This window comes from Phymastichus coffea, unplaced genomic scaffold (assembly GCF_024137745.1).
Source record: "Phymastichus coffea isolate CEN01 unplaced genomic scaffold, Cenicafe_Pcof_1.1 PCOF00004, whole genome shotgun sequence".
Taxonomy (NCBI): Eukaryota; Metazoa; Arthropoda; class Insecta; order Hymenoptera; family Eulophidae; genus Phymastichus; species Phymastichus coffea.
Genome location: NW_026706815.1, coordinates 11,637,970 through 11,655,322, shown reverse-complemented (window position 1 = coordinate 11,655,322; position 17,353 = coordinate 11,637,970). Strand labels below are relative to the sequence as shown.

Below are 17,353 nucleotides of genomic sequence, written 5' to 3'. Positions count from 1 at the left end.
CGATAATGTCTCTGAAGAAGATGTTGACCCTTGACTGTCGATTTGCAAAGTATTTACATTTTGTGGTTGATCGATTTTTCTGCGTTTTGCTTTGGCGAAGCGGGCAGAACCACTGCATTTCTGATAAAGTATGTCTCCCATTATAAGTGTCACAGCCAAATAATCGGACAAAGTATAAGCTTCATCATCTGTGTCAACAGTTTGTTTGGGTCCCACTAATTTTTTCTCTGGTAAACCGCAGCAAGCGCATTTTTTACCAATACCTGAGGCTGACATAGTGACATTCTGGAAAAAATACATTGGAGTTCATCAATAATGTCATTATTTGGAAGAGAAAATTTTGAAATGTTAATACATTTGGCAATGTTTGTAAAAAAGTAATTATAATTGATTTTTTTCGTTTTTTAGATATTTTTTTTTTTAAGGAACTTTTATTTTAATTTTATCAGTTGCAGTATTAGCTTGTGAGATAGAATAGTTTATTTAGAAAAAAACACAAAAAAATTCTAAAGAACAATTGATCTAATGTGATAATAAAGAGTAATAACGTGGGGATAAAGTGTTTACTTCATTGGCAATATATGTTAAGTAAAGATTTGATTTTATGCATATAGATATATTAGAAATCACTAAATGTTTGGTTCTAAAATGAACTCACTGTTTTATAATAAAATGTTATTATTATTTTCAATCCAGCAAAAATAATTCCAATTTTCGAGTATTCAAATCACACTCATTATTTAAAAATTTTTGTAATTATATGAACTCTTTCGTTGTGAAAAACAAAAATTATTACATAATTTGAAATAATGCAGAACATTATAATTAAAAATATTAATGAATAATTTATTTTATGAATGTAAGAAAATCATACGCCAACTAATGTCAGGTCATAATCTTTTTTAAATGTTCGTTGAATGATAGAAAAAATTCAGAGTCATTTCATTCTGTTGGAGTGAATAAAAATCGTTATTTTCTGTAACTCTACTTAATTAATACACTATTTATTTTTAAATCAAACCATTAATCACTATTTTTTAATGCAATACTAATATTTTTGTTTTAGAAGCACTTCAACCGCATTAGATATTTGTATGCCACTAACCGACTTTGTAAATCCACTACGTTACAATGTTAATATGAACAATGTAGATTGATCTTTTCAGGAACCTCCGATAGAATATTTAACGATGAAAAAGACATGCTCAGCAAATCGTTAGCTTTGAATTTATTTTCATTGGCAAGTGATTCGACTATTGACATTGATTTACCTCTGATCACGCTAGATCAATGCATTTGCAAAAAAAATGTCGATGTCAATAATCGATTCATGTGATTTAGAATTAGGAAGTTTTTTCTGGTTTGTTTTAAATAAACTTTTTTCCATGTCGTAAGCAATACCGTAACTAATAAAATTAAAACGAAAGTTCCGTAAATATAAAAAATTACCAAAAATAAGAAAAAAATTAATTTTAATTATTATGTTTCCGAGACGGAAATATCACTTTCGGCATATAGGGCACGGCTTGGTGTGATGGCAAAAGTGATAATAACTTGACCATTGCTTGAAAGATTTTGAGCAAAATAAGTTGGCGTATAAGAACTAAACCAGAAGTATCTAAAATTGTAAACATTATATTATATCACATATATTTGACACACATGCACACACTTACTCATGTTTTGTAAAAATAATGATTTAATGCATATGAGATTGTAACCGTGAAGTTAATAAAACATACATACCTGTGGAAAAAACAATTTCTATTTCAGAAATAGTCAAATATCCTGTATTATAGCCCCACCTGCGCAATCTATTTTTACCCTACAGTATTCAAGTAAAAAAGCTTACTATAATGCCAATCAAGTAAAATAATCGATAATACAACATTAAACGCCTTGTAACTATGATACGGTGTTATTGAGGTCTTATATATTATAAAAAAATGTGATACATTTTTTCGATGTATTTTTTCACGTAAAATACGATAGTGCTACTGAGTTTTTTCATAAAACTCAACCAAAGACGCGAAAAACTTGATTTTTTTCTAGTTTTTAACTTCTAGCGCTCATGAGGTCAATTTTATGAAAAAACCAATAGCACCATCGTATTCTACGGAAAAAAATACATCGAAAACATGTATCACATGTTCGAAAACAATCTTGAGTTGACCTTGAATCGAAAAGGAATAAATATTTACACTGCCAGTGGAGCCGATCGGCATGGCTGATGCTATCATGTACTGAATTTGTGAAGGATTTTGATTTTTTCCATACATGTGATAAATGTTTTCGATGTATTTTTTTCCGCAGAATTTGATGGTGCTATTTGTTTCATCATAGATTTAACCTACAAAGCGCTAGGGGAGAAAAACTAAGTTTTTTGTTGATTTTTATTTTTTTTAAGGTCGTTCCACCACTTTTAAAAATCTGAAAAAAATCAGCAACATTTTTCAGTCAAAAATACACAACATATTTTTTTTCTAGCGAAGAGTCGGTCTTCATTTTCGAAATATTAAATTTTAAAATTTTTGAACGGCTCTAAAAATTTTAATTTCGCGCCAAAAATTTTTTGAGCGCGGCCATTTTATAGGGCTTTCAAAACCCTACAATTTAAAATAAGAAAGATTTTTCTAGCTCAAAAACTGACCGAGATTTGGTCAAAAAACCAAAAATGACAAAACTGGGCCTCATAGGGACCTGTATGGGTTTAGGGGTCTGAAAATCTGGGAATCCTAGTCATTTTTCATGCTGAACATGGGGGTATAATTATTTTCCCGGATGACTCAAAGGCATTTTTGACCATTTTACCCTGCTAGACCCTTTGAGTCGAATGAGGAGGTAATCGCTGCCACGGAAGCCTACTTTTCAGACCTCGAGGAAACGTATTTTTCAGACGGGTTCAAGAAGTTGGAGCATCGCTGGGCCAAGTGTATCGAACTAAAAGGAGACTATGTTGAAAAATAAAACGCCACTTTTCCAAAATTTTCGTTTTTCTTATGTAGGCTAAGTACTCATCGGACCACCCTCGTAACTCCGCCCCGTGAAGTAAGTAAAGGACCATAGAATTCTATTGATAACACAGGACCACAAATGGGAACCGGAAAAAGTCCTTCGGCAAAATTGATACCCTATATGTATTTCGACGCGCTGATTCCAAATCCGAGGTCCACATAACCCCAGCACGTCGTGTTCAAGGACATTTGAAGGTCAAACGCTTTTACTACGGGAAAACATAAAATCTGACCACGGATTCGGAAAGAGCGGGAAATTTTACGTCCAAATATGTATTTTCTATTTTTTCCAACATGACCCTCCAAGGTCATCTGCGGGTCAAATGACTCACCGATAGATCAAATTCGTATTTCCCACATACATCATCACAACTAAAGACATGCGTACAAATGAGTCAGGTATCTTTAGGTTTCTCGATGCGCTGAATCCAAATCCGAGGTCCACATAACCCCAGCACGTCGTGTTCAAGGACATTTGAAGGTCAAACGCATTTACTACGGAAAAACATAAAATCTGACCACGGATTCGGAAAGAGCGGGAAATTTTACGTCCAAATATGTATTTTCTATTTTTTTCAACATGACCCTCCAAGGTCATCTGAGGGTTGGGTCAAATGACTCACCGATCGATAAAATTCATGTATTCCATATACATCATTACACTACAGATTTTTAACTATAATTTGGTCACGTATCTTTAGGTATTTCGACGCGCTAAATCAAAATCTGAGGATCCTCGGTCTCAAATTCAAATATGAGTTACGGTGAGAACTTAGTTCATGGTTGTGTTAGCTCTCTTTATGGTTTTCTCGCGCGGATATTGCCAATCGATTCCAGCAATTAAAATTCACCTAGCTTGATATATAGACTCGATTTCAGATAGTGATGTCGATCAAAAAGATTTACGAATGACGCGTTCTTTTATTAGCAAACGATCTGCGGAGCGCTTTTCTTTTGTGTGGAGTAGTAGTGTCTCTTTTAAGAGACCAACAATAGTCTGACATCATGTTCACATCCCAATAGCCTTGATATCTTCTTTCGATGTCTTTGAAGTCTTGGTGGAATCTCTCTCCTTGCTCCTCGCTAAAGTCTCCTAAATTTTCAGGAAAGTAATCAAGATGAGAATGAAGAAAATGAATTTTCAAATTCATCAAGCAACCCATTATTTTGTAATTACCCAACATCTCATTTACTATATCTTCGTAATCGTCGTCTTTATTATTTCCTAAAAATTTATGCTGAACTTCTCTAAAGCTTTGCCACGCGTTGCGTTCCTTTATCGTCATTCTTCTTTCAAATTCTTCATCTCGTAATAGTTCTCTTATTTGTGGACCATCAAAGACTCCTTCGTTGATCTTTGCTTCCGAAAGTTTTGGAAATTTCTCGAAGAGATACATAAAAGCGTTGCTTTCGTCTTGTGAATTTTTCATTGCTTTAATGAACTGTTTGACCAAACCAAGCTTAATATGCAAGGGTGGGAGGATGACTTTATTTGCAGGTATAAGACTTTCGTGTAAAACATTTTTATTACCTGGGGTCAAATTTTGTCTAAGTGGCCATTCTTTTCTCACATAGTGTTGATCTCGGGCACGGCTATCCCATTCACAAATGAAACATGGATATTTCGTGAAGCCACTTTGTTGACCCAACAAAATTGTTGTTATTTTCAAATCTCCAACCAACTGCCACCCGTGAGTATCATAATGCAATTTCTGTAGCAGTAAATCGAGATTACTATATTCCTCTTTCAAGAGAAATCCTTTTGTTGTAATAAATCGAGATTTTTGAAATGTGTAATCAAATCATGAGAAGGATCTTTCATCAACGTAACGACTTGAATTTCATTGGTGTAGTTATTGCTGCAGTCCGCTATATGTCTAGATAGGAAATCAGCGGCTTTATTTGTGTTACCTGGTAAATACTCATACGTAATGTTGTAGTCTTGAAGAAACACCACCTCACTAATCTCGCATTCGTAAATTTACAAGTAGTTAAAAATTTCAACGCTTCATGATAATTACGTATAATTATTTCTCTCGCACCACTTAGATATGTTTCCAATTTTAGACATGACCAAGCTACAACTAAAAGTTCTATTTCAGTTGTGAAATAATTTCATTCCGCGCCTTTTAAAGTTCTAGATATAAATGTTATAACTTCATCGCCTTCGCTATTTAATTATGACAAAGCAGCGACTATAGTATAACAACTAGCATCAGTTGTTAACATGTAAGGTGTACTGGGATCAGGAAATTTGAAAGTAATAGTATCGATAAAAATCTTTTTCAGAAATGCATAATATATCATCCACAAACGGTATTATAAATTGGTTTCAATCGCCAATTAATAAATTTAGAGCTTTTACTAATGCTGCTGTACTAGTGTATGTACCGAAAGGTACTACATTAAATTCGTAGGGAATACTTCCGATAATAAATGCCATATATTTTTTACTTTCTTCTTCGAGAGGAATTTGCCAAAAACTACTTGTCAAATCAAAACTAGATATAAATTTTACTTCGAAACCATGTTGAAAAATAATTAATATTTACAATGTAATAAACAAATTAAATTTTCATATTAAAATTTAATATAATTTAATAATTAAACGCAATTAAAATTATTATAATCTAAATCTATTACCTAAAATCTAAATAAAAATTGCTTTGTTTCATCAAAATTACTCTTAATTAACATATTTTAATAAAATAACAAAAACTATTATATCTATATCTATAAGTATGTGACGCCACGCTCCTTATATGGTCATGAAATTTGACTCTGGTACTAAGCCAATCAAATAATATATGAAGTGGCGACGTTTAATATCCTAATTGATATAAACAGATTGATGAGTTTAGCGGGTTGCAGTGATTCAGTGAGTTAACCCGTTAACGTCCGCAGGACACATTTTTTAAGTTTGAGTTTGAATTGTTACCTCGCAATGAATTCGAACTCAAATAACTTAAAACTAACCGTACCCTATGTTTTCGAGGGTGCTCTTTCGAATGGTGATGATCAGAAGTCGAAAAAAAGATTTCTAACCTCTAAAAAATCAAAATTAAAAAAAAAAACGTGATTTTGAAAAAAAAAATTTTTTTTTAACTGATTTTCTGGAGCCTATACATTTTTGTATCGGTCTAAAACCGGTTAGAAAGGTGTCCTCGATATCTGAACTAAATGTTAGGATGATGACATTTGTTTGAATAATTTTTCATCTAAGCAAAATGGCGGCCGAAATAAAAAAATTTTGTTCTAAACTTGATAAATTTTTTTCTCAGAAAGTATAGGTGTTAGCAAAAAATTTATAAGAATAAAAATATCTTAAATATCTTAAAATCGGCTAAGAAATACTTTTAAATTTTTTCAAAACGTTTTGAAACAATTTTTGATTTTTGAAAAATTCAAAAAAATGAAATTTCAAAAAAGTTGAAAAAACATTTTGAAAAAATTCAAGAGCATTCCCTGATTAATTCCAAGATATTTTTGTTCTAATAAATTTTTAGTTAAACTGCATAGTTTTGAAGAAAAAATGTGTGAAATTGTAAAAAAACTTATTTGTATATTCAAAATAATGAGCAACAAATAAATAAAAAGGCTGAACCAACGGGATTTTCGGTTCTCTAATTGTTATGCCTGTTAGCCGGCGATGGTACATCACCGTTGTCCATCTCTTACCACGGGGAGGTCGACAATAGAAAGAGACATTTTCTTTTTGTTTTTTCTTTTTTGCCTTGTTTTTTTACTTTTTTTTTATTTTTTTTTGTGTCTCGCCTTATTCAAATTTTTTTTATACTTAAATGTTTTGGATAAAATCTGATAACTAGATTTAATTGAAACTTATAAAATTATTTATGAAAATCAAGGAAACATATAGAACAAAAATATTTTTGGCAATCAACGCAAAATTGTTGTGTTCTTTTAGAACATTTTGTGAAGTTGAAACATTTCTTTTTTGCCATGACTTTTTCGTGTGTGTGAGATTGTCGATTATTGGTTTCATTCAAGTATTTTGATGCTACAGCTAGTGCAATGTCTTTAATGGTTAACCAACTTTTTTACCACACACCAAATTCTTGAGTACGGCGGCATTTGTAATTGATCCTTGAATAATTCTCATTAAAACTACCCAAGTCCACTTTTTCGACCTAATACACGGCAACAGACTGCTACAGTAATAATCATGTTGGTCTACTCCACCCATAAAATTGTTGTACAAATTGAAAGCATAAGGACAAGGTATTTCAACTTTACCATGTTCATCTTTAGAATATTGTTTTGCTGAAGACAATGGAGTAATGCCAGCAGCCGTCGAGAGCAATGAAACAATTTTAGAGTCCATGACTGATATGTAGTTGACACCACTATTTTTGTCATGTTTCACAAAATATGTTCCTCTCTTTGATTTATTATTAAGATCAATAGTGACTCCGCTTACTCTATTTGCTCTCACAGTACCTGTAGCTCGAAGACCAATTTTTCGTAGATGAACGAAAAGATCTGGTGAACTGAAAAAGTTATCGAAATAAATGTGATAACGACTGATCTTTCTTGGTGACACAGTTGTTAGGAGCATCTGGAGCATTTGTAGAACAACGCGGCTACCCAAAGCACAATTTCTTAAATTCTCTAACTGCTTCGAAGGGAGATGGTTTAATCCTTTCCCACAATATATATCAAAATCAAAAATAAATCCTTCTTTATTGCAAATAGCCCACAGTTTCAAACCAAAACGTACAGGTTTACCTTTCATAAACTGCTTCAAGACTGCCCTACCATGAAATTTGATCATACATTCATCATTTGATAAAGCTGTGGAAAAAATCGCAAATTGTTGGCAGTTTTTTCGAAAAATATCTAAAGGAACACGTATACGCCAAGCTCTATCATTTGCATTTTTGTCTTCATTTTTTGATAGCTTTATTTCTGATTTTATTTTTTCAAATTTTTGATGACTCATGGCTAATTTTACTAATTCGCAGACTAGAAAAGGATTATTTGACCAGTAATCTCTCTGACTTTTTCTTGAATTAAAGATCGATAAAATAATAATTCCTAAAAATGTGTTCAAGTCTTGTAAAGTAAGATCACCACCATTGCATACTGTTGCTTCTACTACAAATGCCTTTAATTCATCAGAAAAAAATAATTCAAACAAATCAGTCAGAGAATAATCGAGGATCTTTTTACGATCAGATTCTGAAAGAAAAACTTCACTTGTTAACTTTTCCCCATAAACTTTTTCGCCATCCAACCACTCATAAACATGGTTTGGTTCTAATTTCTTTTGATTTTCCGAGTAGCTATCAAGAACTTGATTGTATAAAGTAGTAGGTATAACATTTTCAAGGAATGAGCATACATCAATGTGATCATTTTCATTTTCTGAATTTGAATCAGACTCAGAATCTTGAGAATCGTCTAAACTGAGAATCATAATGACATCAAAATTCTCGTCATTTTTTTCGGTTTCAATATCATATTGTTGATCAGAATTTTTTGATCGTTTTTTGGGTGGCATTTTTCCGACTTCACAATAAAATAATTCTACTATTTTCTTATAAGAATATGTAATAATGCAATAAAAAATTATTATTTAAGTTATCTAAACAACTAAAAATTGTTTCCGAACTCAATGAAGAAATAAAAAAAATTTTTAGAGCTTTAGTAATCATCAAACTACTTAGTGTAAAGATAACATATTTTTACATTTTATACAAAGATTCTTTTATATATTTTCTGAAAGTAATATAATATTATGTGAAGCTGACAATACGTTGAGAGTTAATTATCAAAATAATAATTTAAAAAACTGATTTGAAATGCATGAAGATTAAATTGTATCCAACTATACAAATAAGAAGTGCTTTTTTACAATTTCACACATTTTTTCTTCAAAACTATGCAATTTAACTAAAAATTTATTAGAACAAAAATATCTTAAAATTAATCAGGGAATGCTCTTGAATTTTTTCAAAATGTTTTTTCAACTTTTTTGAAATTTCATTTTTTTGAATTTTTAAAAAATCAAAAATTGTTTCAAAAGGTTTTGAAAAAATTTAAGAGTATTTCTTAGCCGATTGTAAGATATTTTTATTCTTATAAATTTTTTGCTAACACCTATACTTTCTGAGAAAAAAATTTATCAAGTTTAGAACAAAATTTTTTTATTTCGGCCGCCATTTTGCTTAGATGAAAAATTATTCAAATAAATGTCATCATCCTAACATTTAGTTCAGATATCGAAGACACCTTTCTAACCGGTTTTAGACCGATACAAAAATGTATAGGCTCCAGAAAATCAGTTTAAAAAAAATTTTTTTTTTCAAAATCACGTTTTTTTTTTTTAATTTTGATTTTTTAGAGGTTAGAAATCTTTTTTTCGACTTCTGATCATCACCATTCGAAAGAGCACCCTCGAAAACATAGGGTACGGTTAGTTTTAAGTTATTTGAGTTCGAATTCATTGCGAGGTAACAATTCAAACTCAAACTTAAAAAATGTGTCCTGTGGACGTTAACGGGTTAAAAGATATTCCAAAGAAATGAAAAAAAAAGTTGAAATTAAAATGCCTCTTGCATTTACGACCTATAATAAGTTTATGGGTGGTGTCGATATACATGACCAATATTGTAGCAAAGCATCACCATCCATGAAAAGTAAGAAGTGGACTTTTTCAGTATTTATAAGAATTATTGAATCATCTATTACTAATGCGATTATATTGTTTAATGCTGTGCCTCCAGAAGGGACTGAAAAATCGACTGTCAAAGATTTTGTAATAAACATTGCACTAAATTATCTATCACAAACTAAATTAAAAAATCACGTCTATCTCAAAAGTACCGTATATAAAAAGTGCTCATCCGATTGTGGTAAACGAAGTTTTTGGTATTACAATCAATGCAATCAATACATTTGTCAAACTTGTTAGAATGACTCTCATGCTGAATGAAAACAATAACTTTTATAAAGAGTTTTATTACTGTTCAAATTATATTAAAAAATTATAAAAATTAAAAAACTATACAAACAAAATTTAAAAAATTTTTAAAATGTAAAAAAAATAAAAAAAATAAAAAAGACTCTTTATATCACGTTTACCTCCACGTGGTAAGGGTCGGGCAACGATAAAAACGTTTTGTCGGCAAAAAGACGTGATAAAAAAAACGTTGGTTTACATTTAGTTCTTTTTTATGTAATTTATACTAGGTATAAAATTGATTAATTTTTTACTCAAAAACTATTGACTCAATAAAAAAATTCATAATAACAAAAGAGTCTTAAAATTTACCAAGAAGTACTTTCAATTTTTTTCAAAATTTTCTAAGTTAATTTTCGAATTCGTGGAAAATCGGAAAATCGAAATTTCCAAATTCGCTGTAAAAAAATCTGAAAAAATTTGAGAGTATTTCTTGACTAATTTTAAGATATTTTTGTTCTTAGAAATTTTTCACTAAACTTGATAGTTTTGGAGGAAAAAATTCGTCAAGTTTAAAAAAAAAATTTTTTCTTTCGAACGCCATTTTGTGTTCGCCATTTTAAATTTCGGAAAAAATCCAACGGCATTTGAAAGAAAAGACGTCTATAACACCGATAACAGTATTTTCAATGGTGTGTGCAAACTTTTTCCATTTCAAAATATACTTTTTTTAGAAAAAAAACGCGAAAAATTTGTGAATTTTCCGGAAAACCGGCCTATAACGTTTCCGGCTTACAATTTAGGTAAATTTTGTCAACGGCATTCGAAAGAGGAGGTCAAAATCTACAAGATGTGATGCTTGATAAATTTTTCATACGATTTTTTCATTAAAAGATATGAGGATGAAATTTAAGAAAAAATTTGTGTTATTTGAGAGGAAAAGGGTTAAGACAGGTCAAATCTTGCTTTTTGTTAACTCACAACATGATTGTTGATGATAATTGTTTTATATTTTGGATTACAATTAGCAACTGGAATCAAATCTTCTATGACGTCACAAATTCACCCAGAACTGATCTCATAACTACCCAGAGAGCGACTTCTTGTGGATCATTTTGCCCCTTCTTTTAAAAAATGACATACAGTAATGAGAGAGAGCGCTTATGAACAAGGGTATAAAAATCAGTGCACCGGCTCACTCAAGTCATTATTTCGATCCGATCAACCAGCTTTGGATCTCACTCAAACTTCCAGCCTTCTATCAGGGATAGAAGTACAACTACCAGTGCCTGGTGCCAAACTAAGATAGTTTTCAGAGGCATTTTCAGTGGTTTTCTCAGAGGCCTTCCCAAAGGCTTCTCCAGTGGTCTATCTTCTATCAGAGATAGAAGTTCACCGTCCATTACCGGTGCCTGCTGCCAAACTAAGAGAGTTTTCAGAGGCATTTCCAGTGGCTTTTTCAGAGGACTTTCCAGAGACTTTTCCTAAGGATTTTCCGGTGAAATCGCTTGTGACTACTAGGATCCGCTATCAAGGCGATATAGTTTCCAGTAATATTTCCTGAGACTTTTCCAAGTGGATTTTCCAAAGACTTTTCCAGTGAAATAATTAAGTGATCAGTGGCAGTGTTCTCATTCTTGTCTTTAGGTCTGCTACTTGTCAGCTCAACCATTCAAGATCCATTTTGCTTTTTCTCTTATTTTCACCAAGATTAAATCTAATAATAATAACGTTATATCAGACAGTCTTGATCGTAAATAGTCAGATTAGGGCTTAACGGGTTAAATTGACTCGCTTATATTGTAGCGAGATTAGCTAGATGGAGTCAAACGATTTGATTACGTCTATTACGAGGGTGGGTCAATAAGTTCTTAAAAAAAGATAGAAGAACAATTTTTTCTGGGTATATATTTTTATTTTTTAACATAATCTCCGTCTAGCTTGATACACTCATCCAGGCGCCCTTCAAGTTTTTTTAAGCTATCAGAAAAAAATTAATTTGGAAGTTCCTCAAAATAGTTATTTGTTTGTGTTATGACCACCTCGCTCGAGATGAATTGTTGTCCGGCAAACCACTTTTTTAGGCTTGGGAATAAAAAAAGTCACTAGCCATATCTCATGAATACGGTTGGTAGTATACTAATTCGAACTTCAATTCCTTAATTTTAGCCATTGAAACTAAGCAAATAATCACTCGTGCATTGTCTTGATGAAACAGAATTTTTTTTATTTAAATGAGAACGGTTTTCCTTTATTTTCTCACTTAACCGGTCCAACAACGACACATAATACTCTCCGATGATTGTTTATCCTTTTTCTAAATAGTCGACGAAGATAATTCCATGTGTATCCCAAAAATCAGTGGCCATAACTTAACTGGCCGATTTCACTGTCTTTGCTTTCTTTGGATCTAGTTGACCTTTCACAATCCACTGTTTTGACTATTCTTTCGTCTCAGGAGTGTAGTGGTGTATCTACGTTTCGTCTACAGTTATGAATTGACGCAGAAAGTCGTCCGAATTACAGTGGATACACGTCAAGAGGGCCTCAGCGGCCACCACTCGATGGATCTGGCTGAAACTTTGGCAGTACTCTATTTAATAGTGACGCTTGCTGATGCAACATAAGTTGGGATGCTTTGATCGCCATCTCTTGGATTTTCTAAGGACTTATCGACCTACCTTCGTAGTAACAATAATAATTCAATTAATAGTACAAATCACAACACGAGTGACTCTGGAAGTGTAGTTAGCAAATGCGAAACGAATGACTATAGAGCTCATAAAATAAAATTGTTTTTTATATTTTTATTTTGTTATTAATAGAAAAAAATTTTGCGTGCAATTTTCATACCTATTAAAACGTTACGCAATATCGTTTCACTCACCTCACTCATCAGTGCCTCACCGCCTATCGTTGGGGTAAAAGTCGACTAAACGTCACGACCATCTCCCTCGTTAATATTGAATTTTGCGACCTACAAGAAGTTAAACCCATTCATACTCCTATCTATATCAAGCTCCTATAATAAATAGAATACGAAACAATCTTTGTAAAATCATGTCAAATTTTTCAGAAAAGAACGACTTGACTTTGCAAAATATGACGTTACAATAAAGATCTCAATTGCGAAGTTAAGAACTACATTAAAAAAGTATCAATGGATGAATGCTTTAACATCGCTCGCTACGGGGGGCTCAAGTACGCACGAACAATTGTTTCAAGTGTTAAAGTGAATGCGATAACTAGAGAAACGATTACCTTTTTGGGATCTTTTTCTGATGATGCAAATACTCAGACAGCTGTTACATATTTGACGATCAACAATATGACAATATATACATTTTTTTAGAGCTCAACATACGCAATAACCGGCAATATATAATTCAGTTAATCTACGAGGTGTGTTCAAAAAGTAAGGTGACTTCAAATTTCACGGGCAACGTACTTTCGATTATCGATTTTTTTATTTTGTTATGTTGGTACACTCTTCCCGAACATCTGTACCAAGTTTCAAGTGTATAGCATTTTTTGTTTGGTTGTGAGAGGCGTAAAGGTTATAAGTGTTTTGCGTGCTCGGCGATTTCTTGCTATCGAAAAATATGGATCAAAGGATTTGCATCAAATTTTGTGTAAAAAATAAAATAAAGTGCTCCGAAACACTTGAAATGTTGACGGTGGCATACGGTGAAACTGTTCTGAGTAAAAACAATGTTTACAAGTGGTACAAACTCTTCCAAGATGGCCGGGAAGATGCCAATGACGAGCCTCGCGCTGGACGCCCAAGCACGTCAACAACTGATGAAAACGTTCAAGCAGTGAAGAAAATTGTTCTGGAAAATCGTCGAATCACTATCAGAGAAGTTGCTGAGGATGTTGGTATATCGCTTGGCTCGTGCCATGAAATTTTTTCTAACGTTTTGGGCATGAGACGTATGTCAGCGAAGTTTGTTCCGAAATTGCTAAATTTTGACCAAAAGAACCGTCGCATGAGCGTCACTAAAAAACTGTTGAATGACGTCAACGACGACCCAGATTTACTCAAAAGGGTCATAACTGGTGACGAATCATGGGTATATGGTTATGATATCGAAACCAAAGTCCAATCGTCCCAATGGAAGAGCCCAGATGAGCCAAGACCCAAAAAATCACGCCAAGTTCGATCAAATGTCAAAGTTTTGCTCACTGTTTCTTCGATTGAAGTGCTTATGAGAAGTGCTTTGAGGATTGGAAAAACCGTTGGCATAAGTGTATTGTATCTGAGGGGTGTTACTTTAAAGGGGACAACATAAATATTGATAAATAAATAAATATTTTTTCTTAAAAATACAAAGTCACCTTACTTTTTGAACACACCTTGTATGACACGTGTTAAATTCTAAATCTTTGAGGCTTCATATCTCGTAAACCATGACGGTAGGCCTCACCAAACTTCAACCAATAATGTGTTGCACCATAATAAATATTTGGTGTGAATTTCATCAAAATCTTATGAAAATGAATTTTGGGTAGTAACCTCCTTAAAATCTATTGCGTTATGTTTATCAACTACAAGAAATTTGAAACATATTAGAATTCATATCTGATGTGATTAGATAGTTTATTTCATCGTATATGTTGGATTATATTCAAAGTTATTAAATTAAATGCAGTTGAATAATTAATTCTTGTCAAACATATTAAAATTTATTAAAATTTATTAAATAAAAGATAATTGAATAGATCATCTATTGAAATTGTAAGAAGAAATTAATATCTATTGCATTAAGTGTGATCAAGGAGTCACTCGGGGGCCGCGAGACAATTTAGATCGACACGCGAAAAAGGTTTCTTCACGCTGCCCAGAAATTAAGTTTGTGTTTGTAAGTCCGGACAGCCCAGTCTTTCTCATTAATACTAGTCGTGATTAAATGTTGTAAACCTTTCGAGTAATAAGTCAACCCTACCATTAAATAAAATCGAAGACCCCTCTTTCCTTACTCCAAACCAAACTTTCCACCAATCCCTCTCGACAAGTAAAGTATGAGTGGTCATACTTAGTGCACAATTCTCAACAACCGTATCAAGCCCGACTAGGTCATAAAGCTCGCTGAGCAACCATCGGGTGTCGAAAACCAGGAAATATCACAGACATAATACCCATATCAATTATTCATAAACTGAAAATTTATTTCTGCAATATAAATCTTACGGTTCTAAATATATAATACTTCAAAATATATCTAAATACATCTGAAATATATTTAAATATATAACGCCTTCAAATGTATAATATTTCAGAGTACATGATAATTCAAAATTTTGCACTTTATATTGTATCAACTGATCACAACATTGAATGTCAACGACGCATCATATTTTTAAGATAAGAAAGTGCTTAAACGATCAGCAGATCCATAACTGACAAAGAGCATTACAAAGAATATTGCCTTTTTTTCTTTCTATCTGAAAAACATTGCTCTCTAAGGAAAATAAGTCGATTTTTCATCCTTCTAGTTTCTTCCACAATTAATCATGTAATGTACACCATATTATATGTAATATGGTGTAATGTGTCTTTTATCAATATCCCTGATAAAAGATTCAAGATTTTCCCTATCACCACGTGCTTATATTTTGAAAGATAGAATATTATAAAAATATCACTTAAAAGTTCGTTCATATTATTATGATTCACTGTCGAGATGCTATGTTAAAATTTTAAAGTTACTAAAATGATACAATGAATGACTGGATATGCACGTATTAATTTATAAAATATTCCATTTTTTAAACTTTGCAAAACTATTAGTAATCAAAGATAATTATATTATTACGTTAAAAAACAGAAATATCGGTTCACTCGCATGCAGATTTTCAATTCTATACAGATTAACCAGATTTTTTGTGAAAATAAATCTCCATCTGTATTGTAAAATAGTAAATTATTTTGCCAATAATATTGTTCATAGCACCAGTTCATATAATTTTACTGGTTTTACAGCTTGAATCTATTAAATTGGAAAAAGAATGTTCATACACTTACAGCTGGTAGGTTGAATTCGTTACAGGTAATCTTAACGCGTGTATCGCTTATTGCATGCCATCTGCAAGATCTTGAAGCAGAATACTTTTGCGGATAATTAGGATTTGTAATGTAATAAATCCTTCCTGCTTCTAATATCTGAACAAAATCACAGTTATTATCAACTGCGTTTGATATTCTAAGGGTAACCAAAACTGTAAAACTGAGTAAACACCATAAATCTGTGAAATTAAATGATAATTTGATTGAAGTAAATAAAAGCATTATTATCGTAAATTAAATAATAATTAAAAATGGGATGAAGGTCAGTAATTTACTAGTGGGACAGTTAAAAAATTATTTTCTCAGTATTACGTATACAGTATTTGTAAAACAAAACTAATAAACATTTAATATAAATGTAGGAATATAAATTGTTTACTAAAATTTTCTACGAAATTAAAAAGCTGCTTACAGTCAACCATATTGGCAGCTCCAAAATGTCTTTTGCTTCAAATGTTTTTAAAGTCAAATAGTAACTGTGCGTTCTTAAAATAAAGAGTTGAAAATGAATAAAATCTTATTGTGGTATGTCTATTACAGATACGGTGTTTTGGATGATTTGGAATAAATTTATGACAACGCAAAATAAATATTATAACATGAGGCTGAGCTGTTCATGAATAATTACACCATATATTCTTTAAAATTGCCATATATCCGTAAATTAACAAAATGTGATATAGTTATACTTAATATAACAAATACAAAAACGGAGAAGATAGAATGGAACATTTTACATTTTATATTATATAAAATAAATTAATCATATAGTGATCGATTTTTATAATAAAATAAAATACTCACAGATCATTTTAAAATACTAGAAAATTGAAAATTACTTTATAAAAAAATTTACCCTTAATTTTCAACGCTATCACGATAGACTGAATTTTCAATTTTACAACTACCATACAACAAGCGACTTTAACTTTGTACAAATTATTGATAATGATTGTAACAAACGTTCAGATAAGAGCTCTTAAACTGAATGACTTTGAAAAATAACAGAAAGTTAAGAAAAGCACTACACTTTATTGATAAATAAAAAAATTGTATGAAGATTTAGTTTTCCATTTTTTTAATTATATAAGTATGAAAACTGAAAGAATGGAAGTTAATTTTTTTTCAATAACAGAAAGTAATTATAAAAACTCAACTGCATAAGACATTGAGAATGTACATATTTAAAATGAAATTGACTTATTACTACAGAATTATGACATTTCTAACCTAAGATAAATACAAATATTGAAAAATTTTGCTGAACATATTGACTAAGATATGTGATATGGAGTCTCAAATATGTGATAAATCCTGGTAATTAAATATACATTTTTCAGAACCAATAAA

At 31.5% G+C, this 17,353-nt stretch overlaps 1 protein-coding gene across 2 annotated transcripts in view; it reads right to left on the bottom strand.

Annotated features, from left to right (window-relative positions):
• Window positions 1-16,937, bottom strand: part of LOC131666885 (venom serine protease 34-like) — a 343,024-nt gene extending 326,087 nt beyond the window's left edge. Inside the window, exons 1-2 of one of the 2 annotated variants that reach the window (XM_058939947.1) lie at window positions 16,860-16,937; window positions 15,962-16,182 (exon numbers count right to left, since the gene is read on the bottom strand). In XM_058939947.1, the coding sequence (XP_058795930.1) occupies window positions 15,962-16,182; window positions 16,860-16,914 (276 nt within the window). In that variant the 5' untranslated portion in view covers window positions 16,915-16,937. Of the gene's footprint in view, window positions 1-15,961; window positions 16,183-16,807 lie in introns of both variants that reach the window. The other variant, XM_058939954.1, reaches the window with a different exon arrangement.
• Between the last annotated feature and the right edge of the window lie 416 nt (window positions 16,938-17,353).